The 27,885-nt window shown below is 44.0% G+C and overlaps 1 protein-coding gene across 1 annotated transcript in view; it reads left to right on the top strand.

Annotated features, from left to right (window-relative positions):
* Nucleotides 1–726: 726 nt before the first annotated feature.
* NEURL1 (neuralized E3 ubiquitin protein ligase 1) overlaps nucleotides 727–27,885 on the top strand; it is a 145,123-nt gene continuing 117,964 nt past the window's right edge. The window contains exon 1 of the mRNA XM_088169289.1: nucleotides 727–811. Within this exon, the coding sequence (XP_088025415.1) occupies nucleotides 727–811 (85 nt within the window). The remainder of the gene's footprint in view (nucleotides 812–27,885) is intronic.

Raw genomic sequence — 27,885 nt, forward strand, 5'->3', positions numbered from 1 at the left:
AGGGACCAGAAAGAGACCCACTTGCTCCTCTGACTAGCTGCCTACTTGCCCACTTGCCCTAGGACTGTGCAAGGAGCTGCTTGCCCATCTTCTTTGCCTTCCCAAGTGCGGCTCTGGCATTTTTGTATCCATGAGAATCCTAATTGCTTTAGGACAGTTGCATCCCACCACAGCTGGTCTGCTTGGGTGAATTTCCATACATGATGCAGCTTCTTTGTAGGGCCTGAACTCTGGGGTTTGCCAAAAATTTCCCCTCTGGAAGGAGGAGGCTGGGGAAGTGGGTATAGAGCCAGCAGGTGTGAGGGAGGTACCGGGGTGGCAGTGGAAGGGAATAATGTCCCCGATCCTCGGGGTTTGCAGTCCTGGGCATCCTTGTGCTGGGGGCGAGGTAGGGAGAGGCTCCGCGTGCCCTCACCTGTCGCGCCAGCGGTGGCACATCTGGGCGGGGCGGCGCTGCCCCCCCGGCGGAACAGCTGTGTCTCCATGGCGACGGGCGCGGCGGGGGGGCCGCGGTGCCGCCGCCCCGCCCCGCCGAGCTGAGCCGAGCGGAGCCGAGCCGAGCGGAGCCGAGCCGAGCGGAGCCGAGCGGGGCGGGAGGCCCGGCGGGCGGGACCGCGGCTCTCGGCGCCCTCGGAGCCGGCGCTGCCCTCCGCTCTCGCCGCTACAGCCCTCGGGGAGAGCGACCTTGCGCGGTGCCGCCCGGCCCGGCCCGGCTCGGATGTCGCCATGGGGAGCCGCTTCTCCAGCATCCCCGCGCTGCCCCGCGGCGGCCAGGGCCGCCTGCACCGCGCCCGCCACCACCGCCTCAAAGGTACGGCTCGGTCGGCACCCCGGTACCCTGAGCATCCCCCTCGGCACGGGCACGAGCCGTATCCCGGGGCACCTGGAGCAGCCCGGAGCGGGATGGGTGCTCTGAGCGCCCCGGGATGGGCACCCAGGCAGGACACAGATGCTGGGTACCGCAGGGACCCCAGTTTGGGATTGGATCCGTAGGTGCACCCTGAGTAGCCCACGCCGGGCAGGCATCCCGGACACCGTGGGACGGGCTGTGCTCTCCGGGGTAGGATGGCTCCATGCCTGGCACCCCTGCCCTGCTCGCAGCACTGTCACTTCCCCGGCAGTGCCCCAAGGGCGGCTGATGAGTGCACGGGTCTTTCCAGGCAGAGGTACCCTAGAAAAGCAAAGGTCAACAATTCGGAGGAGTAAGACCACCAGGAGTCCCCGAATGCTAATTGGTGAATGAAGGCGTTGCTTTGGTGTCTCTTCTGAGTGCTCCATGAATGTATGTGTGTGCATGGTACTGTCAGTCCTATTTGAGGAGGGCAGGGAGTATTTGGGGTTTCTTGTCTAGCTGATGTGACTATTCTGTTCTGCATAAGGATGCTTTTCTGAACTCCTGGGGACCTGTTGGCACCAAATTGGATGGGGGTGACTTCTGTAATGTGGTCAGGAGAGCCTGTCAAAGGTCTCCTCTATCTCTGCTCTTTTTTTACCCCCTTTTGCTGTAAGTTGGGAGGGTGGTAGCAGAAAACAGTCCATCGTTCATGAATGCAATTTTCTCGGGCAGCAGTACACACACACTGTGTGTGTTCAGCACTACCTGGGTACCTCTTCTCTAAGAAGCCAAAGGGCACTGTTTGATGGAGGTAGAGGACGTCACACATCCCTCTGTAAGCAGAGAATGAGGGAAGGTGCCGCTCTTGAATGCTCTGAAGCCATTTCAGATTATAACTTGTTGCAGTTTCCTCTGTGTGTTGCAGAATTTATAGCCACCGGCTTAGAAAATAGGGATGCTGCTGCTCACCCTCATTTTTGTGGGGCTTTTGGATATTTCTTTGGCATGGTCTAGAGGAAATGGTTAATGATGAGCTGGGCAACTGGTTGTTATAGGGAAGGATTTTCTGATACTTGCATTATTCTGCTGAATCTCTCTGCCCCCTTTGTTTGCACTTGGGTGATTTGGAGCAGTTGTGTGAACTGAGGGTGGTTTTATCATGGCTGTTTCAATGGCCATGCAAGGAGATGTTAGGAATGCTCATTGCTCTGTCACAGACAAAGTCAGTGAGAAACTCAGACCAAGCAAAGGTGGTGCTTTGAATTAGATTTGAAAGGAGGGGGATGCTGAATCCTAAACAGTGAACCATCATCCTCTGTCAGTGCAAACATGAAGGCACGTGCAATGCTATAGTTGTTGGTATGCAATTGTAAACTGCCAGGGAGGATTTGTCTCTTTAAGAATCATGCTGTCAGCTGGAAGTCTTTCTGGAACAACCTTAAGCAGATCAGAATTTATAAACTGAAGCCAGAAGGGACACTGCCACTTAATCCATTAACAGTGGCTTACGTGAGGTTTGGAGGATGCTCTGTATGAATCACCTGATTTTGAAGGGGGGGGTGAGGGAGCGGTGAGTTGTGTGTTAATGACACTTTGTTTCTATATTTCTTCCTTTAATTTACATTTTAATTAATTTTCTACCTGTGCTGAGGCAGCAAGCAGAAATATTCTCAAGAATGTAATGCAACAGAGCATTGAAATAATTTTTATTTGAAATAAAGAGTGAACAAGGCATTGCCTTTGTTGTAAAAACTAAGCAGCTGCCAGGGACAATATGTGCCTTTTCTGTCTTTTTTGAAATCAGATTGCCTCAGGTCCTACATTTAAATGCAGAATAAACAAGTCTGATTGCATTTGACAGGTTTCTGTAAAATGGACTCAAGGCATAGCAATGAAAGTATGAATGTCACACAGTTTTGTTACATATCTGCCATTTAGCATTTTCTAAAGTGTATTTTAGTTGAAGGTCCCCAGTTGTTCTTCCTTCAGTGTCTAGCTTAGTGTGAGGGACACTGAACTTTTATAAGTTGGCCATCCTCTGTTTCTTACTCGGTGACAACCTCTTCCTAACCTGGTGCCAAGGTGATTAGGACTCATTCTTGCTTAAGAAGAAGCTATGATTACATTGTTTCCTAAGGTGCTCTGTGGACTTTGACTTCAGTCCCTGTACCTTTTAAGTTCATCTCACCGAAGTAAGATCTCTGCACATGGTAGAGTTGTCGCCCACTTGTGCTGAAAATTTGTATCTTTCTCTTAGTCCTGCTAAAAATGGTCACCTTTAGTTATGTAAATCTTCTGAAGACCATGTGGTACTTTTGGTGGTGTTGAAGGCATAATACAGAAATCTCACGAAGATTGACACAATTGGCAGAATATTTGCTTTGCTTTAGATGGTCATGCAAAAGGAGGGAAGCACACAGCTTGATTCTCAGGCTTCAGCTGTGGTTTTAAAACCAGGTAACTGAAATAGGCAGGTCTTTATGAAGGTACCTGCAAGAGCAAAGCTGGAACCCCAGGCTGATTTTGCAGTTGCTTTTGAGTAAGGTAATACTTTAAAATCTATTATGTCCAGCTGTTTATAAAAGCACTTCACATAACTGCTCACTAGGAACCACTAGACTTGAGCACTTTGGAATTATCTGTTCCAAAGCAGTATGTCATATCTGGATTTTGATGCCATAGTTGTGCCTAGGGACTTTGGATGATCTGGAGAGAGTGAAAACTGAACTCCTCCAGGACTGCAGGTGATCTGATGCCACGGTCCTGATATGGCTGTTAACCTTGAAGTCCTGGCCAGTGACTGGAAGGAGGTTTTCACTTGGTGATATCATGATGGGGAGGTTGAGGTGAGATTATTTTCTAAATTCCTGTGAGTACTTCCCTTCCCATAACCCAGATGTAGTTTGTCAGGGGTGACAGAAGGTGATCCTTTGTGTACTTTCCTAATGCTGTTCAAAAGATTATGATTATCTGGTAACAATCTCCTTAAGGATGCAGTCAGATAAACTCCAGGAAATTTTTGCTGTCCACCCTCTCTGAAATATGGTTTGTGATAACTATCAAACAAGGTGTGTATGGCTGTTTGGAGGGGAGCCAACTGGGAAAACTCCAGCTGTATTTAATCTCTTGAATTCTGAGATGAAAAAGATCAGCCTTCTCATCAGTGGCTCTGTATACTGTTTATTTACTTGTGTCAGGGCAGTCTGTGTTGAACTGTTCCAGCCAAGGAGACTGCTACTATTTCTCAAGAGATGCATCCTCAGTTCAACCCGTCTCCCTCCCCCAGGGTTCTTCCAAGACAGTCTATTCAATCTCCTCTATTAACTATTTTTTTCTGATCCTGGTGCAGCTCATTAAGTCCCCCTCCTTGCCTAATGTTACATCTTCCCAGTCTCTGGTTTTTGCATTCCTTCTTTAGGTACTGCTCAGCCTTGCTGGAAGTGTTTAACTCTTCCTCCTGCGACGTGTGGGCTGTGTGCCCTGTTTGGGCTGTGGTGTAGTTCCTAGATGTGCTGGTCCAGGATTTTAGAAATGAAGTTTTTCTAGTCCTTGGGTAAGAAGTGAGACACAGGACTTGTATGCCATCTCCTGTGCTCCATGGACATGTAGCTCTTTATCCTTACTTGTCTTGTGTCCTCAGCTTCAAGAAGGCTTAGCCATTGCTGTAGACAGCAGATCAATATTACATTGTAAAAGCTAAGAAGTATTACTGTCTTCTCTCTTAAATCCTCTCCTCCAGCCTCCTACTCAGGTTTGGTACTCTTTCCTGAGCCCCTCTTGCCTTGAAGAGCGAGTGGCAGCAAGCAGGATTTCTTCCTGTTGATTTTCTCATAGGTCAATGCACCTATGATATTTATGCAAAAGAATGCACGTGCAATATTACAGAAACAGCCCCAGCTGCCAGGGATCCTCTTTTCAGCAGTGCTGATTACTCATGTGTTCTTCTTTTTTATTTGTATTACAGTGGCATCCGGAGGCTCCCATCAAGATCTTAGTCATGGTGTGCTGGGTGCTCCTGTGGTTGCCTTATTGCTCATTCATCCAGATAGCTTTTACTCATGGGTCTGGGTGATGTCTGTAGGATAATTTGGGGTTTATGCATTCAGAATATCACATGAAGCAGTCTGGCACCTCAACAGAACAGTTCTTATCCCTTTCTTTTGCTGGGACACCTGCAGTCAGAGTCAGCAGTGGTTTGCTGAAGGGTGTTACCACTTCTCTGGCTGCAGCCCCCAGACTGGCAGCCTGTTGTGCAGCATTTGACCAAGAAGGAAGAGGCTTTCCTGCTCTCCCTCACCTATGGAGGGTACCAGTCAGGATTACATAGTCTTTGCCTGCATTTCTGCAGTTGCTGTTCCAAACATTATATCCCACTTACACATAAACATGTCAGACTTTCCCCCTGTTTTACTGGTGCTTTATGAGTTTCTGAAATACACGTAGAAGATAGTAATCTGACTAGTGTAGGCATTTCAATAATTGTATATTGTTGAAAGACTATCCTGCTGCCAGCTCCATTTTGTGCACTCACTAGATATAACTAAGGGAGTATAAAAGGTTATCAGCAGCTGATGGTCATAGGGCTTAAAAGCTGGGGTGTATCACAAGCAGTGCACTGAGGGAATACCAACAGTGATACTGTGAGATAATCTCAGCTCCCCTTGCTGTCATAATTGGTTCTTCTTTGAAGTATTATATTATTTTCTTCCAGCCTTACAGGGTCAGAAGTTTCATCATTCAAGGCTTTGAAGGATGCCTCCTGCTTCAGGCCCTTCTGCTTTTACTCTGTCCTGGATATGCTTGTCAGTGTGTCTGACCTGTCAGTGTGTCTGGGTTGTGGGTATAAAGTTTGCTCTGCCTGAGGCTGTCAGGTTTGTATGACCTTCTCCCAGGCACTAGATCTTTTCCAAGATACTGATTTGATTTATTGGATTTAAACTGCCTAAAATTGCTCAGTGTTCCAAACACAACAATTTATTGATCTTATTTTTCCTTTCCCATTGTCTGTTTCATAAGGTGCTGAAGCCTGTTGGTGAAGGAGGTACTGCTGCTGCTTTTCACAAATTTCCCAGGAAATCATGTGGTTTCTTGCCCATAGGTGATTCTCTATATTTCTCAAGTGCAAGAAAGTCTACTTTTGGAAACCAGTAGGAACCAAAACATCAGTTGGATAATTGAGCTAAAAATATTAGCGCCAGGCTCAGTAATTAAATAAAGCAAATTAAATACTAGAAATTATAAGGGAGGCCAAACAGAGGAAAATAGAGGCCATTAATAGATTCTTGTATAAATATGTATATTATGTGTAGTTCTGGTTCTTCCCCTTCCAAAATTTCAGGAAAGATACAGAAGAATTGGAAAAGATTCAGAGGTGGGCAACAAGGATGGTCATAAGTCTGGATTAATTTCACATAAGGAATGATTGAATAAGCTAGGACTCTTGTTTCCAGAAAAAAGGACAACTAGAATGGAAATGACTGGCAAGTAAAGAAGGGGCAGAGCTCCACTGTTCACTGTCTCTTCCAGTCCAAGAATTAGGAGAACATCAAATGAACAAAAGGGGACTGTAGCCATCTGCAGTAGGTAGTTGCTCAGTAGAGCTCATCGTTGGTGGATGTTATGGATGCTAAAATGGGTTCACTTTTAAGGGAGATTGGAGGAAGTCATGAAAGAGGAATCCTTTCAAGTTTTCAACAGACGAAGACCTCACATTTGTCCTTCTCATTTTGACTTCCCGAGGGCATCTTCCTAAGGCTACCTGTGTTTAGCTGATAAGGATAGTGCTAAAATGAGAACTTAAAACTTCAGTGAAAGATGCAGTTGGGTTGTTCAGACATTGCAGTGGTAGATGGAGGGATAGAGCCTGCTCTGGTGTTGGCTGGTTTCTAGCTGGATCCATCCTCTTTATCATAAGCATCCCTGCCTAGTTGTTTACAGAGTAGTTCATTGCCATGTCAGCGTCAAAGTCACACACAGAACATCCTGGCTTTATTTGGGAGGCAGAAGAGATTGTAACCATGTCCCTATCCAAGCTTTCTTGGATGTGACTGTGCCTCCTGCACACTGTGATTTTGACAAATACAGTTGCTTTTCCATTTGTGGGCTCTTGTTGGGTAAGAGAAAGCAGGTTCTCTCTGCTTACAGTGACCTCCTAATGACAGAAACCTAAGTAGCCCCGCTTCATTTTGTTTCCTAGACTGTTGAAGTAGCAGGTTTTGTGGATATTCCCATATCTGGGAAGATATCTATACAGTGGCTTGGAAGATTTCTGATCTGGCAGCTGTTCTTACCTACTGCTGCTAGGATAATTGCAGGAACCAGCTACTTGTGCATCGCTGAAATTGTTGCCCGTGGCAAGTACATAAGCACACCTTGTTTTACTTACGGTGTGTACCTTCACGGTGGCTACTTATTTCAAGCTGGAGATCCACATGTGCTCTGACTTGGTCTGCCTTGAAATTTTAGGACTTCTGAGTAATCCAGTTCTGAGCTGTGTCAGGGAGTGAGATCCACAATATTTGTGTTTTAGGATTGTCTTCATCGAGAAATGGTTGATGTACGAGTAACCTTAATCACAGCAGTGTGCAGGTGCTTGGTGCTGTGCTGTGAACTGCCAAATCCCAAAGCAGTTTCTCACTTTAATCACAGCACCGTGCAGGTGCTCACTTCTGTGCCACAAATACTAAAGTAGTTTTGGGGATGAGAGCTGAATTTTAACTGAAAGTTAGGGTCTAACAGTGGTAAAACTTTTGTTGTGAGTGTGATGTATCCATGAGCTTAGGTTACCTTTTGACCTGGCTAACCAGGGCATTGCTAAGCTGAGTAGCTGGAGAGGAGGGCAGACACTTGGATACCAACCCATACTAAGATCTGGGTTGCTGCAAAACTCTGGTTAAAATTGAGGTGGGGATAGGTTTTCATCTCCATTTGTTGATAGGGTGCTCGAGAAGGTAAAAGTGTGTTGTTGTAAGATGCTAGTTCATGTTTACACTATCGGTTATTTGGCCTTTCAAGTACAGGATTAAAATAGGATTTTGTTTTAAAATTATAGGGCAGAGGATGCCATGGTGGTATTATGTTTATACAATCCTCCATTAGTCCACCTCAGCTCAACTGTTTTCTAAAGCATAGGGAAGGAATCTCAGCTCTCAGAAAACTGTCAGGTTGAACTGTAGGGTTGTTTTTATGAAAAATTTTGAAAAGTAAGTATTAATAGTTCTTTGCCAGCCTCAGAGATAAAATTCCATGGCAGATTTTTTAGTTTCAAAAAATCCACTGGATGTTAACTTTGTTTTTAAAAACAATAACATTTTACTAAAAATTTATTCTAAAGTACAAACATTAGTTGTGGAGCCTCCCTCCTCTGTTGTTCCTTTGTATTCAGTATTTGAGTTTAACACTGATAACACTGACACTTTCCAGATGTTCCTGCATGGGTGTAGGCATAGATTCCTTATTGACTTAATCCCATAATTTTTATGATATGAACACAACTCAGCCTATGTCTAGCACCAGTGCTTGGGAAGATCTGTTCATCAAAGCAGTGACTGGGGTGCTGTGTAATTAACTGGTTGGTGCCACTGTCTGTAACTAGCACTGAGTTAGGCTTTTGAAGAGACAAAGGACAGATAAGGCAAGCAGATCTAGATATAGAGCTTATTTACCATCCAGGTTCTATATTTTCATCAGAAGGTTGGCTGAAATCTCCTCCTTAGGTGGTATCTCTTAAAGATAGCATTAATTGTATTGGTATTACTCATGATTTCTTTGATTTGGGTAAGTGGTGCCATTGTGTTTCTAAATATCTATCTTACAATATCATTTTTGTCTGTGATGAATGCCTATTTTTTATACTTAACAAGTATTTACTAGGCAGGAATGGAAGAGATGGTTTCCCATAGAAATATTGAGTCACTTTAGAAGACAGGACACAAATAACTGTAAATGTTGCAAACAGAATCTGTTTCTTATGTTAGTGAATGAGTGACTTCAATAGATGTGACAGAAAATGGAAAAGATAAAATGTTCCTCACTAACTAATTATGTTCATCAAATTCAGAAAGAGGAGAAGGAGTTGAAATTTACTTTCTTTGTTAAAAATGCAGTAAAAACACAATGAAGGACCTTGGTTACCTCTGATGTTAGTGCTGGATTTCTACATTCCTACTCCCATTTCTGTATATCATTTAGTGTTCCTGTTTTAATGGTATGACCCCATAACAATCACATCCTTAGCAAGCATGAGATAAAATAAAGGTGCAAAAAGTTCTGCCTAATTAAAACCATTTTTTACAAGGTTTAGAATTGAGATGCTAAGAGATAAGTACTGACAGCTGAGAGCTTTGCTCCTCTGCTTGAAATCTGCCTTACATTAGCTGTGGAAGAAAGTTCATACCATCTGCTGGGTGGAGATCATCTGGTTCTGTGCATTTCCTCTGGATAGTTGCTCTCAGGCCCTACAGGTTGTGTACTGGAGGGCTTAGCAGAGGGGTTAAAAAGTAGTTTAGGTTTCAAGCAGAGAAGTAGTGCAGGTGGGACCTGTAGCAGTGAATGCAGTGAGCTCTGGCTGCTCTTGCCCATGCAAAATGTGTTTAGTGGCTGAGCAGACACTGCCAGTCTCCTGTTGTCAGTCCAACATGAAGCCCAGGAGGAGAAATTACAGAGTGATGGGTGGGAATAGTGATTGAGGATGAACTCCCAATTTGGAAATGTTAATGCTACATCTATTATTAATAAGCCCTGTGCAAAAGAAAAAATGCTTTGCTGAAAATGAAGCTGTGACACAGGGAAGTAGCAGGCAAAATTAAAATTTTATTCTTGCCGTGGTCTTACAATAAAGGTTTTGTGATACACATCCAGCAATGCTGCTATAAATAGTCTCGTTATCTAATCTTCCAGCTCAGTGTATGACAGAAGATTACAAGTAAGAAAACAGTTCAGTGTAGCTTTTAGCTGTTTCCCACTGGTTCCCTTGCTGCTGCTGGAGCATTATTACTGTGTCCCTTGTAATTCATATGGAGACAACATTATTCAGAAGTACAGAATGTCACTAGGAGGAGGAGAGTTCAGAGAAAACCCAGAAGATTTATGGCATAGTTTAGATAAGGCCATGGAGGAACTGACATGAGGGAAGAAATGACAATTTGCAGTCCAGCAGCATTTCTGAGGGGGTTCTGAGAACTTCTTCATGCCAACTCCATTGGGTCAGATACAGAGCAGAGCATGCTTTAATAAGGTGTTCCACATGCTTGATTGCAGAGGGAACCCTTTTGCTAATAAATAATCCAGACACAACCAGCTCTGGCCACATGGGTCTTGGACCTGATCCAAAACCAACAGGAAGTCCTTAGAAATTTTCACAGCGGCACAGCTAGCACAGAGAAACCTCTTTTTCTTTTTGATCTTATTTCTCATGGGAGAAGGAGGAGCTGGTTGGTAGACAGGGAGCTTCCTTTCCTCCCCTCTCTGTGCCTTGCTGGTAATGCAAATCCTCATTTCTGATCCTTCCTTGGAGATTCCTCTGGCCTGTTTCACATGGGGCACCTGAAGCCATGATGAGCACTGGGTCCTGAGAAAGCTCCCCTGGAGCAGAGGCAGCCAAAAAGGAACTTCGGCATTCTGTGTGTGTGGACACAAACAACCCTGTCCCACAGTGGACTGAAGATCACTTTCTGAACTGCCATGGAGTTTTCTTGACCATAGGAGGAGGCATGAGGCAGCATGACTGTTGTCATGCTCAAATAAGTAGATCTGGAGCCCCATGAAACTTGAACCATCCTCTTTTTGCTGTATGAGAGGAGTTAGGAAGATTTTGAGTGTTTCTTCAGACCCCAGCACAGCTCATCTGCTGCAGGGTGTCTTCCCCACTCTCCACCAGCATTGTGTTGGCACCTCAGTGGAGCATGGTGGTGGTCACACATGTGTTCTACAGGCATGGCCAACTGCAGAAGTCTTCCTCTGTGCCTTCATCACACCTTCTCATGGAGGAGCTAAAGCAATGATAAAACTTGAGGAACTGAACTTCACCACGGCTGTAGCAGGGAGGGAGGAAAGAGCTTGTGTCATCCCCTCATCCTGAAATTGGCTGACCTGGACCCTGATACTGCTTTACCAGTCCAGATTCTGGTATTCCATATTAAATTCCCAGGCATAATCAATTACAAGTTCTGGCAGGTGAAATGCTCTCTGGACATGGGCCTTCTTGTGCTGTAGCCTGTTCAGCAGGAAGGAGTTACCTTCTCGTGATTAGATTCTCTAGGCAGATCAAATTTGCTGTTGGAACAGAGATTTTATATATAGTAAAATGCTCCCAGGTGTGCTTTTTAGTAGTGCATCTGGGCTAAAGCAAGGATTTATTAATAAGAGGCACCCAAACCATATTATGCACTGCAGCAGAGCTGGAACAGGGTGCCTTGCTCTGATTCAGGGAGCTGATTGAATACATTGACAGATGCCAAGTATTTCTGTCCTTGCCTGAGTTTATCTTTTAAATTTGAAAGTGTTAAAAGCAAAAGTTATTTTTGGAATAAACATATTAAATAGTGATGGAGAGCTCCATCTGGGTGTTTGGATTGTATTTTACTATTACATGTTGTTGACCAAAATGCACTACTCAGGCCATGAGAATGGAAAACTGTGGGGGTAATACATTGCTCTAGATTTGCATCAGAATACTGAATCTCAGAGGGCCCAGAGACTTTGTTGTGACATTGCTTGGTATCATGAAGAACATGGTAAAATTATATTTATTGTATATTTGCAATAAATACAATACATTGTCACACAATTGTAATATTTCCTGTAAAGTTCCAGACAGGTGTCCATATTTCTACATTAATGTGTGTATGTGTGCAGGGGGGCTATTTGAATTTTATATTTTTTATCATACTGACATATGTCCAAACTCTATAAAAGCTGTTAATTGCCTTGGAAACCATTGCCACCCTACCTCTTGGTTGCTCATTCTCCCTCCTACCAGTAGTCTTTTGAGCTTCTATATTTAATTTATTCTGTAATATCACCTTAAATAGCCCCTGGCCTTTATTTTTGTTTATAGCTAGTCGTTTATAGTTTAAAATTATTTCTATTTTAATGTCATCTCCATAATGAGTATTTTAGCATTTTATTTAGGGTAAACCAAGTAATTATTTAGCTGTTTAATCTTTCCATGGGCCATCTTGAAGCCCTTGAATGGTGACTCTTTACAGCTGAACCAAGACTCAGGGTGAGGATGAACAGCTGACCCCTAAACTCCAGGCAAGTTGTCGCATTTCCAGTGCCTCTGAGCCATCTTGTGCCTCAAAAATTAATGCCACTTATAAATTGTCTTCTGCCGTGCTCCATCAAATGCTAAGATGCTGTAAATATTTATGACAGTTAAAATCTCCTGATGCATTCAAATAAAAGCCAAACATATAGGGAAAACATGTCCTGTGGAGGAAAGTTGCAGCATGAAACATGGCTTGTTTTGACTGCAGGTCACATTGAGGGGCAAGCTTGAATTACACATAAGAGATGGAGACCTAGATGTGCCAGATTTTTAGGGGAAACTCCATTGCTGCTGTCATTGGACTATTTTCAGGTGTTTGGATGAGTGAATGACCCAAATATAGTTTAAGCCTGTGACTATTCCATTTTAATAGCAATGCAAATACAGTAGGTGAAGGCTAAGAGCGCTGCATCTAATTTAGCAGTGTTGCTTTAGCAACGTCGTGCAGGATGCAAATAGTCTCCTTGGTAACACTTCCTAAGTGTCATTAGATAAGCCATGGTTATAAACATGGAAGCAGATCAGAAGGAGAGACATGCTCTTGTGCTGTGCCTTTTTATAGCCCCAGACATCATGATTAGCAGGATGGCAAGAGGAGAGAGGACAGCTGTCCTGGGGCTCGTGGTGCTTGTGAGCGTTTGTGTTGTGGTTTGGAAAGCCACACCAATGGTGATGGGGTTTGCTGACTTGGTTTAAATAAAAACCTTTAAATAAAGGTTTTAAATAAAGGGAGGTGGTTGTTCCTGCCCTGCCCAGTTGTCACAGACATATATTAAGTGTCCTCATGCCTCTCGAGCAGATGCAGATTGCAGATGTTAACCCTTCCTCCCTCTAATGGCACATTTGTGTCTTGATGAGTTTTGAATCTACAGGTTGGGAAGAAGGGGAGAGGAAAGGAGACCACAGAACTCAGTGTGAGTGTGACTCTCCCATGTTCAGCCTGGAAAGAATGTGGAGGTTGAGGTGGTGGTGAAGGATCTGCTTCTGGGCTGGGATTAAGTACAGCATCTGCTCCCCTTCTTCTGATCTTGCCCTGTTCCACTGTTATTTCCAGTGGATTACCTCTCCAGAACTAGATTTGGCTTTCTCTGTTGAATTTCAAAGACCTTTTCCCAGGGATGAGCAACAGAGTAGAGATGAAAGTGACAAATGGGGGTTAATTAGTGCTCAAAACCAGGGCAGCTGTTTCTGCTGTTGGCATTGCCATATAGAAAAGGGTCATGAATTGAGGCAGAATCCCACTGGTCGATGCCTGAGGAACTCATCCAAGGAATGTGAATGCCTGATGATATCAACTGAAGCACATGAAAGACAGTGGAAGAAGCCAAGTCCACAAGAGCATCAAAACAGGTTTATTCTGGTTTGGGATGGAAGTCTGAAAGAGCAGATGGTTTATTTTATCATGAGCTTGACCCTGTATTAGTACAGGCAGACAACTGGTAGACTTTTGCATTTTTTTAAATCCTCTCAACTGAAGTTAAACCAGACCCTTTCAGCAAAACTCCTCCTGATCTGTAACCTCCGGGTCCACCCACAAATTCATGGACTGGAGACTGTCCAGTCCAAGCAACCTCTTTTTATTTCAGTGGTGTGTAGCACTTTGCAGGTCAGATACATGGCAGAAGACCTATTGCAATTTTTCCCATTCTAATAGATAAAGGAATTCAAATATCAATAGTCTCTTTTTACAAGGAAAAACCCGGAATAAGCAGAACAACCATCCCCCACTGCCTATTTTTGCTCCCTAATCCTCTTGGAATTTATCCATCTTCATATCACTCATATCTCGTGGTCTCTGTTGTAAATGTCAATGTTAATTAATGAGACCTTGGCCCTCTGTGTAGCTGATTAACAATCCCAGGTTTGTTTGTGAGATGAGTGCCCTTCCATCTCTCCAGGGGATGGCACTGGGGCTGTTAGCCCTGTGTGTGACAAGCTGCAAGAGGCAATGTCTGAAACACCTCTCCACCTCTGTAGTGTCAAAGGATGCAGGTGAAGCCCTCCTAAGATGGGTGAGAGAAGTGTTTTCTAAGCCTTGTAGAGATTAAAATGAAATTTCTGGGGTTCCTTTACTGAACTACCTGCATCCCATGGATGGATGTTATCCCATCCCATGTCATCCCATCCCTATGCTGGTCTCCTGAGACCTCAGTGGAAGGTACTTGTGAGTTTTCTGCTTTGAGAAGGAGACACTGGAGTCACTGGACCACAGGATGCCATTCCAGTCCTAAGGCAAAACATTGCTGCTTTCTCTGTGCAGCATAACAGCCTTCATGCAGTGGATCCTGGGACTGATGTGAAGGTGAAGTTTGGCTCTGCATACAAATTGTTCTGCAACAGAGGATATGAGTAGCTGTTCCTCACCACCATGGTCTGTGGCTTAGTAGGACATGAGAATTTGGACAAATGACTCTGCTAAATCATAGCTCAGCCTCCATCCTGCCCTTCCCTCTGCTGTATGCAGAGTGGAGTATTTTTCTCCAGGACAGCTGTATTCCTGCCACATGTCATTTGGAGTCTTTAACCATTTGTATGGCATAGTGTTTTAAAACAGTTTGGGATAAGAAAATTATTTCTGTTGCAGAGAGAAGGGTTATAGCTCATGCTTCCTGTGAGAATGAAAAGGCAAGAGGGTTAAGTTTTTTTATGCATGCCCTCTCATGGCACTTCAAGTCTGCAAGTAAAATGTATGGGGGGCAAGAACGGACCTAAAGCCTCTCCTTGTCATTGCATAACACACGTCTCTGTGGCCCTTCACTGAGTTCTGTTTTTGCAAAGCTAAACATTAAACTTTGTGATGATTTAGACCTGATTCTAACTTGGTCTAGCTGGAGACCTGAGTGGCATTTTGTACCTAAAGCCACCATAAAATGCAAACACCATATGGGACATTAGCACTTTCTTGTTGGTCACAGCCCGGGGTGGAGTTGAGCTGAGACTCCGTTTCTATGACAGGTAGGACCACAGCAGCTCAGCCAGGTGTGTGCAGTCCTTTTTCACCCGTGGGGTTCTCAGCTGGGTACACTGGTCCTGTCCACCCCCTGCATGGTTGCTGCAGCCACACTGCAGCCTTGCTGTGAGCCAGCTCAGGCATTTCTGCACTTGCATCACAGTTTCATCCTGCACAGCACTGGCTCCTTGCCCATTAGGCAGAAGGAGTGATGCTTTTGTATTCCCTGCCCTGCCCTTTTGTATTCCCTGCAGCACCTGGTTTTCCTTGGGGATCCTGTTCACACATGGAGCCTGCCTCTGTTACTGGGGCTGATGTGATTGCAGAGCCCCCAGGTGAAGCTGTGAGCCAGAAATGCCCCAGTCTCACCTTGTGCACCTGAGACTGGAGGGCTCGTGCCATTGTACAATTGCAAACTTCCTCAAATCAGTGTTTCAACACAAAAAAGGCAGTTCTGGCTTTTCTGAGACTTTGTGGTTTTTGTTTTTTTTTGTTCAGAGTGGGAATCAGGAGTTCCACACTTAGTTGTGGCATCCTTAACCCTCAAGGAAATCCCTTCTTTTCTCTCTCGATCAGTTGATGCTGATGTTTTGCCATGCGGCCTTGATTAGAGGTGGGGGAGCAGTGTGGGATCACACTGTGGCTCTGAGGAGGGATGTTCAGTCCCACTGGGGCAGTGACAGACATTGCTGCCCAGCTCCTCACCTGCCCAGCTCCTGTCCCCTGTGCACTGGCTGCCCTGTGTCTGCCAGCCAGGCTTCCCCAGGCAGCCACAAATGGCCAGAAGTGCTCCTTGCCCACCTCCTGGCAATGGGGGGTGGTCTGTAGATGACTGAAGTGTGTCCCCAAAACAGGATTGCATCCCAGTGCCCAGTCCAGCCAAGAGACTCTTCTCTGTAACTTGCCTGTCCCAATCTCTGGCTCTTGCTTTGCTGCCTGTTTCTGTGAAAATGCTCTGTTTTGATTTTCTTCACAAAAAATTAGAACACACCACAACCAAGAATCCTTCCCAAGTAGCTGGTGCAGCCACAGGGCAGCTGTCCCTTTGACACAGAAGTCCCTCATTCAGTATTCACCTCTGAGGACAGCTGACTTTTGGCCAGTTTCTGCTTGCTCAGATAGGGATGCTCTCTGTTGCTTGCTGGGCGCTTCCTCTGCAGCTGGGAGCTGCTTTCACAGCATGCAGTGACCTGCCCTGTCTTGGACTGTCACTCTTCTCTGTTATTTTTATATTTTTAGTGGCCTTTCTTATGCAATAACATGAATTTTTTTTATTTGATAAGCATATTCTTAGCAGAATATTAATGCATATAATTAAGATAGTATTTGGCTCTTGAATCACACTGTTCATCCTGAAATTGTCTTAATTACACAGCTGCTCCTCTAAAATGAAGCTCTCTTTGTTTAAAAGCTTAAATATGGAAAAAGGGACAAAATTTCTTCCTCCAAGGAGAAAACCTCCATTTCACATTTCTGGCTATGTTAGAATCAGTGGCTTCTCTATTTTAAGGAAGGGGAGAAATCAAGGGTATTATAATGCTAATTTTTGTTTTAATCCTCTACTTGGAGTAAACCATAAACTCCCTTGATTTATTTTGTTATTTGTTTCTTTTTCCTTCTTTTCTGCATTACTGAGGGTAAAAAGCTTGAGGATCTTGCATTCTTCGAGCTGGTTCACATGCAATTCCTCTGTTTTTTCACTCTGACATCTGGGAACTCAGGCATCCCTAACAGCCAGATGAAATCTATCAGATAAGGCACCTGCTTTTCACCAGCTTCCAGTTTTGAAGCATAAACATAGCTTTGACATGAGTTTTAACCTCTTAGTGTTACAATAACATGTTAAAAAATGCCTCAGACAAGTCTTTGGAGTTACTTCAGCCTTCTGCAAGGCAGCTGAGAAGTTATGTTTCATTTGCTGTCAGTTCCTCTGCTTAAACATTGCTGCTGTAAACTATCAGCCTCTCCTGTGAGTACATTCGTGTTTGGAATGATGCAGTAAATCAGATTATAGCTGTCCTTTATTAACTCTGATGCACAAGATTTCAGCACTGGAGGTTTGATTCAGAGAAAATGAATGAGGATAGTTAAAGTAAAATATAAATAGAGCTCATTAAAAAACAAACAAACCAGCCTCTGTTTCATTATGTGACTCTTAATTGTACCATGAGTGTAGAAGTAGCTCTCATTAAAGTCTCCTGGCAGCCGCCTCCTCTTCATCTCCTTCTGCAAACTCGCCCACAAACTCCTAGGATTTCCTGGGGACATGAACCCAATCTGCACCTTGGAACGGACACAAAGGGACAAAGCAAACAAAAGAAGCCTGTGTGCATGTGCACTCAATAAAAAGAGCATAGCCTTGCCAATCCATCTGCATCTGTGCAGGCTGCACCACTCACCTGCACCTCCAGCCCCTTTTCTACGCTCTGTCAGTGTGCAGCATTGTGCTTACCTGGCTGGGCTAAGCCAGAGGAGCCCTCTGATTTCTGCTCCTCTGTCCTGTGCCTCAGCTGGGCTTTGTGCTGTGGGTGCTGGTGCTGCTGTGGAGCCAGCTCCACGTTCTGCAGGCACACAGCTGCAGTGGGAACACACAGCGTGGTGGGGTCAGCATCAAACCCCAGCTGCTGGGCCAAAGCAGCCCCTCTGTGGCCCCTTGGCCACCACAGCAAAGCCTGGCGTTGCCTATAAAATAAAAATAAGCTCCTTATTGCTGAGTGCAGTCTGTGAGGAGCTGCTGCCATTCCCTCAGCACAGACACAAGAAGAGCTTAGAGTCTGCCTTACACACCCGCCATCCCTGTGGGGGTGGGTTTGTTCATTTCTGGTGGGTTTTTAAGTACATATGTTTTGGGGGAAGAGAGAAAGCGAAAAAGCAGTGATGGAGTCAGAGCATGGAATAAAACCAGCTTTGGTAATAAAATACAGTGTGTAGCAGTCTGTGCTGAAGAAAGGGAAGGTTGCTGAATGGTACCCAGTGCTTCCAATTCAGTAAAGTACCATCAATAATTAACTTTAATGAAGCTTCAGCTATTGCCTTAATGAACGGGACATGCTACCTTTCTGATATCCTGAGTGTGAAGGTGCAGTGCATGGGAAAATAGTCTTGGAAAGGCTACTGGACAGTGTTTCAAAGGAAGACCTGTAGTTCTGGAAAAAAAAGCTACTTTTCAAGCAGAGTTAAAACATGTTTTATTTTAAAAAGAGTCTATTAAAGGCTCTGTGAGTCTCATTACTTCTCATGCAATAGCACAAGTGGGAGACTAATACTCTTCTTGAGGGAATAAAACTGCAATATCTCTTGAGCAAATCTATTCCCAGATGGATGAGGAGCTCAGCAGCTTTATGCTATTTACAATTGTACTCCTGGATCACATGTGGATACTGCAAGGGCCCTGGCAGTATCAGTTGCACTTTTCTCATGGTTTCCCCATGAAGTTCAATCCCACTGTTATCATAAACTCGCTCCCAGCATTACTAGCACTGGGATCACGAGGTCACAAAGCCCTTGGTATTTTAAAGCAATGCATCAGCTACCCCTGCTCCCTGCAAGCTTAACTGGTGTGATGCCTGAGTGCCCATCGCAAAGGCTTCCACCGTTCCAACTTTATGTGAAAAATCATTCCAAAGTTTTAATTAATTTTGATTCATAATCACAGAGCAATTTGATGTGTGCAGATGGAAATCAGTAGACAAGTGCTAGTATTTTTATGTATACATATGTTTTATGAAAAGAGTTGCAGTTTACTAGAACCTGGACTGGACTGTGACTGTTTAATTACTGTTCACACAGAAGTAATTTGCAAAGTGTTAATTTCTGAAATCAATGCACTCCACTCCAATAAATATTTAATACTTCCATCTGCCGTTTTTAAGTTAGTTACCAACTCTGCTAGATGAAGTCTGTGAAACAGTTATCTGCTGTTGACATAAAGAAGGGTTTTGAGATCCAACTTTCATGGAAACCTAGAAAAAAGCAGGTTTCCTGAAGCCAGTTTTGTTCTCTTCATTAGGTTAAATATGGATAGCATTGCATGTAGAGACATGTTCACAGCAGGCAGACTAGTGTAGAATTGCATCTTGATTTTTACGAGGGAAAATACATTGAGTCTTCCCTAGTAAGATTATGACTGCAGGTCCTAGGTTTGAATTTGGGAGGAGTCTAGTTGGAGCATTCAGTATCTTTTCCACTGGGAATAGCCTAATAAAGCAAAGGACATGGTGGCCATTCCAAGGAGCAAAGAAGAGGTGAAGCCCCTCTCCCTGCCTGGACAGGAGGGAGCACACGGGGCCATGGGTCATGGCAGGATCTCAACCTCACTCTTTGCAAAACTGAATGTGGCAAAACCTGGCTGTTTCTGGCTGTGTGACATATTATTTAATTACTGATATTCATGGAGGATTTGGAGCTCTGAGGATGGGAATGCCCTGTGCCAATGCAAATGTCACTGCTCGTTTCACAACACAGGGCCCTCAATGATTACTTCTGTTCTACTGTTTTTCTAGTACAATTATGTTTAATTCATGTGTTGTTTCATCAAAGTGTCTGTCACTCAGGGCTTGGCCTCATCTTCTTAAATAGCTGGATATAAAATTACAATGTGTTCCTCCACTGAGACCATATTTCCAGAATATCATCACAGCTTTATGATGACACAAGGCTTTCTGTTTAGCTGAATGCATACACTGAATCATCATTTAAAAAAAAATAAAAATCTCTTGAGCTTGGATCATTGGACTTGTGCCATCTGCCATACTGGGTTACTCTGAATCTGACAATAGAGAACCTGTGATTTTAACATTTCTTGTTGGGTCAGGGTAGACCAGTAGTGTCATGGGCAATTGCAAATTGCAATGCACCAAGCAAAACAAGACTGATTTTTCAGATGTTCTTTCTTTAAGCCCTTCCCCAGCCTAGTGGCAGCTTCCAGGGGTTATTTGGAAAGTAGTGGACTTGTCTGAATGACCCTTGTGTCCCTGTGGTGCCTAAAGCTCCTGGAGGAGCACTGCTGCCAGCACCAAATGCTTTAAATATCAGATCCCAAAGTGCTCGTATAGGCTGCTGTGAGATGGGTGGAAGCCTGTAAATATAAATCTGTAGTTTAGATAATGGTTTTAGCAATGCATTCAAATTATTGCCCAAAGCTATTCCCTATTGTGGCCTTGCATGTGAAAAGACCAACCCAGTCTAAGCCTAATGGGACCCTAATGAAATTGTTTCCTGTAGCTTTATGCTGTGCAGCTGGATGTAATAACTCCAGCTAATGCACCAGGGACATGCAACAGCAAAGTTCTCATTGAGCTTGATGAGGCTGCTGCAGCAGTGGATGGACGGCTGTGGGGATGGGTAGATGTGTCAATCAATCTATAATGAGATTTCTGGATTGAAAAATTTTGCTGGATTATGGAAGAAGCTTTTGAATTGCTACTGTGATGGGCTCCCCTTGTGTAACCAGGTACTACGGTCTCTTTTTGGCTTTCATGTGGGTGGTGATGTGCCAGAAAGGAAGAAAAAAAGAGAAGCATGGGAAATAGTGTTGGAAGCATGATTTGCAGTACAAATACAAGTCCGTATATTTTACTTGAAGATGGCTTTTAGACTTTCTGGGGCAGGTGCTGAATGGTGCTCCGTGGTCTGATTAACCAGCATCTAACTTCAGGAAATCCCCAGCAGCTGTAAACAAATATTAAATTAAATAATCTTTTGGCTAATGGCTGTTCCTCTACTGCAGTAAAGTGGTATCCTGGGCAGTTTTCTTGCTCTTTTATCCAGTTTCCTGAGGGAGCCAGGACCACTGTAGTCAGATGAAGTAAAGGGGGACACGGGCCATCTACTCTACATTTGGACATGTGCATGATGGTGAGGCACTCCCAAAGAGCATGAGGCACTTTCTGTCCCCATTATCTCCTTTGCAGCAATCTCTGCAGGAGAACAGAGTCTGAACACTGCAGAAATCTGCTTGGTAATGTAAGACAGCATGGTCTACTAGTCACAGCAGGGATTACTGGAGATAAATCCCTGTACTTGATGTTCCCAGTTCTCCCATGCAGATACCATAGCATTTCACCTGTCTGCACCTCAAAATACCTATATGTAGGGATAAAGGAAGGAGAGACTTAGAGATGTTGTTGTTATGGTATAATTTGAACCAGAAACAAGCTGCAGGAAAGAACCAGCAGTTCCCAGTTCCTGCTGCTGTAATTTAGACCCAAATTAGTGACTCTGTGTGAATTCAAAGGAGGTTGGAGGTGGTCAGTGTTAGGTCTGCTGCAGGCCCCCATTTTACAACTGGTAGCCACTCAGGAAAACCTTTTTCACTGAAAAAACAATTCCTTTTCCCCCCACATCTTATTTTGAAAAGTTAGTTTGCATCCCTGAATGGACTTGCTGTGCCCTGTGATAGATCCTGAGGTGAGGGATGGGGTGGGATGGTCTGGCCAGGGAGAGAAGCCAAGTTGTCCATATGGAAGGACTGTCTCATATGGCTTTGCTGACAGTTAAACTTCTTTGAGGGGACTGTACTGAAGGCATGTCCGAACTCAGGGTGTAGGTTGGCATTTTACCAGCTTTTACCTTCGTTTGATGAGCTTTTGAATGAATTAGGGAAGATTCTCCTCCTGCTGGCTCCTCTTCTGCCCTCTGTGCAAGCAGGTTCCTCCTGGAGATGACAGTGTGTGCACTGATTTGCAGGGCAGTCCCTTGCAGATTCCTGAAGGCTGGTTTCCCAGGGGTGTGATTTTTCCTTTTTTTGAGTGATAAATATATCTGTGCATCACAGATTCAGCAGGAGGAGCCAACAAGGCAGCCGTGTTGTAGTGCTGCCATCCATGTTTCTCCACCTCTGGAACCTCTCTCCTGTCTTGCACGGAGGCCAGGCAGGATGCTGGGTTTGTGGAACAGTGGGATACTTTGCCTCTTCATCATCTCACAGCAGAGATTGTGCTGCCTCTGTGAGCTTCAATCTAGGAACTTGCTTCCAAAGACCATATTAGTATTCTGCAAAGAAAACAGGACTGCTTTCTTCACTGAGTCAGCTCAAAGGACTAGTGTGGGTCGGCAATTGTAGCAAATAAAATGGCTACTGAAAAAATAAGCATTTTAAAAAAAACCCTTATGTTCTATTTGAATTATTTAGGTTCAAAAAATAAGTTGGTTTAAATGGGTGGGGGCTGGTTCAGGAGAGCAGTGTTATGAGAGCCAGCAGTCCCCCAAACCTGCAGGGTGAGATCCTTGCACAGAACTTGATTCCTGTGGTTTCCTTCAGGGCAGCCAGCACAGAAAGAACCTTGTAAAAGAGAGAAGGAAAGACAAGCTGGGGAATAATAGCACTTCCATAATACTGCACTTTCTGGGTATCAGAGTAATTCTTTGATAAAGGAATTTAATAGTACAAATTTGGCTAATAACCGTTTCAGTAAATAATAATAAAAGAGCTGTGACAGTTCAGATCTAGCATGACTAATAAAATTATTTTATATATCTTGAAAAGAAAAATACACCAGCACAGAAAGTTCCTTTCTGCCATTTGTCAGGTGTGCAGATGCCATTGGGTAACATTTGGGACCAGCAAACACACACCTTCGGGTCTGTTTTAAGCTTTGTTAAAATATCCTGTTTCTATGTCCTGAACATCTGTGTTTGATGCTTTTCAGCTTCTTCCCATCTTTAATGTGGGGATTGCCTCTCTAGCAGTCAGGGAGATAGCAGCCCAGGCAATCTGTTTCTCCTTTACTGCATTAATAGCATTGCTAGTATTAAGAGACCTCTGCAGCCCTGGACAGCAGTAATGGTTAGTATGAGTTTTTTTTATCTAATGACTAAGAGAAGCCAGAGATAAGTGATAAACCTGGCTAAGCATCAAGTGGTGAATAACAGGGCTTGTCTCTGAGCAGGTGGGAAATGGCAGGTTCATTGCTGTACCTTCCTGCACCTCCCCAGGCATACCTTAAGCATTAAAAGCTTGGAATTGTTTTGTTTTGGGTGGAGTTAATTGGAATGTGCTGCTGAGTTAATTGGAATCAATTGGAATAGGCGACTAAGTGCTCTCTTTCAATCTGCATATTAATGCCACCTCAAACTCTTCTTCCATCTCCTCAGAGGGAAGAAGAGGCTGCCCAGTGGTGTTCATGTGGCAGAGGTGGGTGTTGAAACTCTGAGACCTGGCTTCTCTCCCCTCAGTGCAGTAACTGCTGAGAAATGCTGCCTTCCACTAACACATTTGATTTGCATTTGCCTCCTCTGGTTGCTGAGGTATCCCACCTCTTTTTCTTCCTGGAGAGACACTGATGTTCTTGTGTGACTAGCTCAGGAAACCTCTGCCTTTAGCAACAAGGAGCTATTAGGAGCTCTGCTTTTAACTGCAAATATGCAGTTTCTCATCCATAGCCCAGATTAATTGCCAGCTGTATTTTCATTTAAATAATGCTACCTAGGACGAAGAATACAACATTAAGGCTAACTTGGCTCTCATTTACTTGGATGAGAATGGCTCTGGCTTTCAAAGTGTTAATAACCAGTGTTGTTGGAGTTTATCTTACAGCAAGCCAGGAGCCCCCTCTAGGATTATGGTCCATGTGCTCTGGTGCAGTGAGAAATATACAAGCTCTGCCTTGGACAATGTGTACTCTTTTTAAAATGGTCTCCTATAGATCTTTGTGATTTGCCTGTCAAGCTTTTTATGAGGTCTGTGTTTTAAGAGACAACTTTAAGTACCCAAAAGTTCAGTTTCATTCTTCTTTCGTTTTGGTTATTGTATTTAAAGTGAAACTAAATTAATTAGAATGGCCACTTAAGTAAGGTAATGTTATTTCCAGCTTTCTAAGAAAGTGTTGGAAAGGAGAAGTGCAAACCTTTGCTAGATTTGGCAGCTACCTCAGAAACTCTATCCATGTGTGAGAGTGCATTAAAAATAAAGCTCTCTGGCAGCTCTTTTGGAGCCTGGAAGATTAAAGGTAGTAACCAGCTCTGTATCACGGATATCTTACATTAAATCAGAAATATCTTAGACTTACTACTCAAACTCATGGGGAAAAAAGCTCCTGGTCACACTTCATTTTAATGCTGTTTCAGTGTTGCCTGTTCTTCCTTTTCCCCCAAGCACCATGGTAAGATTTGTGCTTTCAGAAGATAGTTCAGGATGAGCCTCACTATGGCTCTCTGGTGGACAGTTCCTGTGTGTTAGCTTTGCGTGGAGCGTCTCTGCTGATGCCTGCTGCTGTATTGTCTCTTCAGCTGGGACTTCAGCCAAGTTTGTAAGCAGAGACGAGGCTCAGCCTCTGAGTTTGGACCTAGCTCTTGAGTTTCCTCCTGGGGTGCCAACTGGCCAAGTGTTGGATACCAATTGTACCATCTCTTCTAATAAATCATACTGTCTTAGGTGATAAAAACGGGTTTCTAAATCTCGGATTCCAAAGAAAGTGGTAGCTGCTATGCAGTGGGAAAATAGATTTATCCTGCCCCCCAGCTGTCAGTAGAGATGTGTGCTATTGGAAAACGTCATGGCTTTTTAACCTTTATTTTCATTCCCTTTTTGCATAAAGACTTATCCATTCAATGCTTGTCAAAGTGCAAGAGTATTAGTAAACCTAAGCTTGTTGATAGTTGGCATTCTGATGCTTGACTGGAGGGGAGATCTGCAGCTTAAAAGGGGATTGGAATAATAAACCCCCAAGTGTAGCCTATGCTTGGGAAATAGCAATGGTTGCTGTTAGCCTGGAGGGTGTTGGGTTTTTCACGTAGCAGTGAAATAAGATCCTCGAATGAGAGCTATACAATTGTACTGGAGCGTTGTGTCTGGGCTTGTGGCTTCTGTTCCTTTTCAGTGTGATGTGTGACCTGAAGAATTGCTTTGATAAGGACACTGAGAGGTGGTGAATTTAGTGGTATCTTTACCTACAAGTTCTTTCTTTGATTCCCTTAAGCATAAGAATCAGTCACTTTGCCTCTGCTGCAGACAGGGTAATTTCTCTATTTTTAACTCTTTGTTATCCTAACTAGCAATGATAGTTATTCAATAGTAGCATCCTCTCAAAAAGAAAAAAAATCCTTTGCTCACTTAGCACAAAAGCTGTACATTAAGGAGAGCTGGATGTGCGACTCTGAAGAAGAGGATGAAGGGACAAGTATTGGCTTGACAAGGTTGTGCATGCAATGATTCAGTGAAATGCACCAAGTCTTCAGATCTTGATCCTCTTGGGATCTTCACAGGGGTTTAATATTGCTCCCTTTTCGCTTGCCCAGACATCTTGCTTTGATTTCAGTGCTTTCAGCTTGAACCCCTTTCTCTGTCCTTCATATCAATGGGGCAAGGTAAGTGTTTTGTGAAGCAGAAAACACTGTAACCTCCTGAAGAATGGCACCGTGGTCTTTTCCCCCTGTATTCCCACACAGCTCTATGTACATGATGGTGTCAGTGCCCTTTTTTCTCACCCTCTGTCACCCCCCTGCCTGGTTAAGTACAGCACCTATGAATTGGTGACTCACTGCAGAGCCTCTCGGCATTATAAAAACCTCACAAAACCAACCTGCAAAGTAATCTATCTTTTCCACCAATTTTCTGATTTTTCCTTTTAGGACTCTTGCTTTGCTTGCAGGTGGGCTAGGAAGCCCGTGGCCACCTGCAAGGGCCAGAACTGTCACGTTACTTTTGCTTCAGCAGCCTCTAGTGGGGAGAGTTAATGTGGTCACAGCCGGGGCAGGAGTCCTCCTGTGCTATCACTTTGCTGGCTTTGCAGACCACCCAGAGGAGCAATTTAGTGTCTGGAGTCGGAGATGAACTTTCTTTTAATCTGCGTTATAAGAGAAAGCTGACGAGTAGGAGAAAAGGCTATTTTTTTTTTTTCTAAGAGGCCAATATGTATTTTTTTCCTTTGTGTTTTAAATGCGTAGGAAATAAAACTATCTAGAGGTGAATGAGTCACTTTCATGAGTCACCAATAGTGGGATTTAATATTTGCGAATCAGAAGCAAAAAGTACAGTCTGTTCCCTGCTTGGTGTGAGAGAGAAAATAATGGACAATTTAAAAAACCTGTCTTCTTCCCAAAAGAAGAATAAGAATGAGGTTTCAGACTCTTCAGCATCTAGGGGTAAATGGCTGCCACCACTCCTGGTGCTGTGGTCCTGCTGGTCCCTTGACTGACTGCAGCCAGAGGTACTTCTTGTCTTGTGGTTTTTCCAAACCTGGGGACTTCTGTCCCACGCTGCTTTCTTGGTATAACCTTGGGCATCCCTCTCCACTGTTTGTTACACAATTTCTCCTTTATAATATGAGACCTTTGCCAGTAACTTAAAATGTATGAAGAACCAGATTTCATGCTTTTAGCAGCCCCTTTTCTCCTCCACAGAACAAAGACTGGGCCAACACAGGCAAGCGTGGCAGGAGGGGAGGTGGGAAATCATGCCCTGCCATGCTGGTGACTCTCTCAAATGCCTGGTTGGTGGTGCCCAAGTGTGGAACCATCTGAATCTGACTGGTCTCTCCAAGGCTTGTGGGTGGTGACTCAGCGTAAGAGGAGGAGGAGGATGATGTGCGGGGCCTTCCTCCCGTGTCCGCCAGCTGTCACTGTTGCTGCGCACACCCCGATGGCTGGTGCCTTCTGTCCAGCTGGGATTTACAGCTGCCCCAAAGCACTGAGCTTGTTTGGCTCATCCATGGTGTTAGAGTGTTTATTCTCATCCTAACAACCTGTTCCTAAAGCTGCAACTTTATTGCCTACTAAAAGGCTCTGTGAGAGCTCCAGAGATAATTTTAGTTCATACACATTTTTCCCCCATCTTGGTTGTAACTGTTTTAGATTTTTTTTTAAGCATTGTTGCAGAACTAAAACTCCCTCAAAGTGCTTCTCTGATTAAACAATGGTTTGTAAAACTGAGGGGGTTGGAAGTAATAGTAAATTAGGAGAAGTGGTCACAGCGGGATCTGTCAGGCTTTGGCAGCATGCATACACACACAGATACCCACATATCTGTCTGTGTGTGTGTAGGCACTCAGCTTCTTCCACCTTGTATTCCATATGAGTTTGCCTTGAATTAATGGGAACTGCTTGTGCTTGTTAAAGTGAAGAAGATGGATTTTGCCTCCCCAGTGTGAAATGGCTCACAGATGGAAGTATGGAGGTGTTCGCTGAGGGCTATTCTAAAATTACTCTCAGATGCAGTGAGCATCTCTTCAAGTATTGCACTTTCACCATCTAAGCTGAAAAACACAAAATTTGATTGAGTAGGTAGGTGTAGACTGGACACGAGAAAGAATTTCTTCTCTCAAGGGGTGGTCCAACATTGGAACAGACTGCCAGGGAAGTGGTGGAATTGCCATCATTAGATGTGTCAGATTAGATGACCATACAGGTTTTTTCTAACCTTAATGATTCTATGAAATTAGCCTGACATTCACTCTATGGTTTAAGAGACCTTTTACCAATATTGTAATCAGGTTTTGCTTGATTTCAGATACCCCAGAGCTTTACACTTGAAAGGACTGTGTGAGCATAGTGTTATTTGAAGTTACTATTGATGTACTTTGTGTAGATTATGCAGCAGCAAAAAGCCCCATCATGCTGATTTTTTACCTGTAACCAAAACGTTTTGGATTTGAGCACCCAACACTTATTGAACCAGGCTCTGCTGTGAGAGATGCAGATGTAAACTGGAAGTTGTGCTATCCCTCAGCAGTGCTGCTTTAGACTTGCAGCAAAGAGCAGCATCTGGCCTTTAAAATGTAATTCTGGTAAAAACAAGCACCAATCTACAATTTTCTCCATTTAGATTAGATCCTGCCCCGTGCAAACATAATCCAGAGGAGAAAGTGAGTTCCTGGCAGAGACAGATGGAAAATC

Source organism: Sturnus vulgaris, chromosome 8, assembly GCF_052056855.1.
Source record: "Sturnus vulgaris isolate bStuVul1 chromosome 8, bStuVul1.hap1, whole genome shotgun sequence".
Taxonomy (NCBI): Eukaryota; Metazoa; Chordata; class Aves; order Passeriformes; family Sturnidae; genus Sturnus; species Sturnus vulgaris.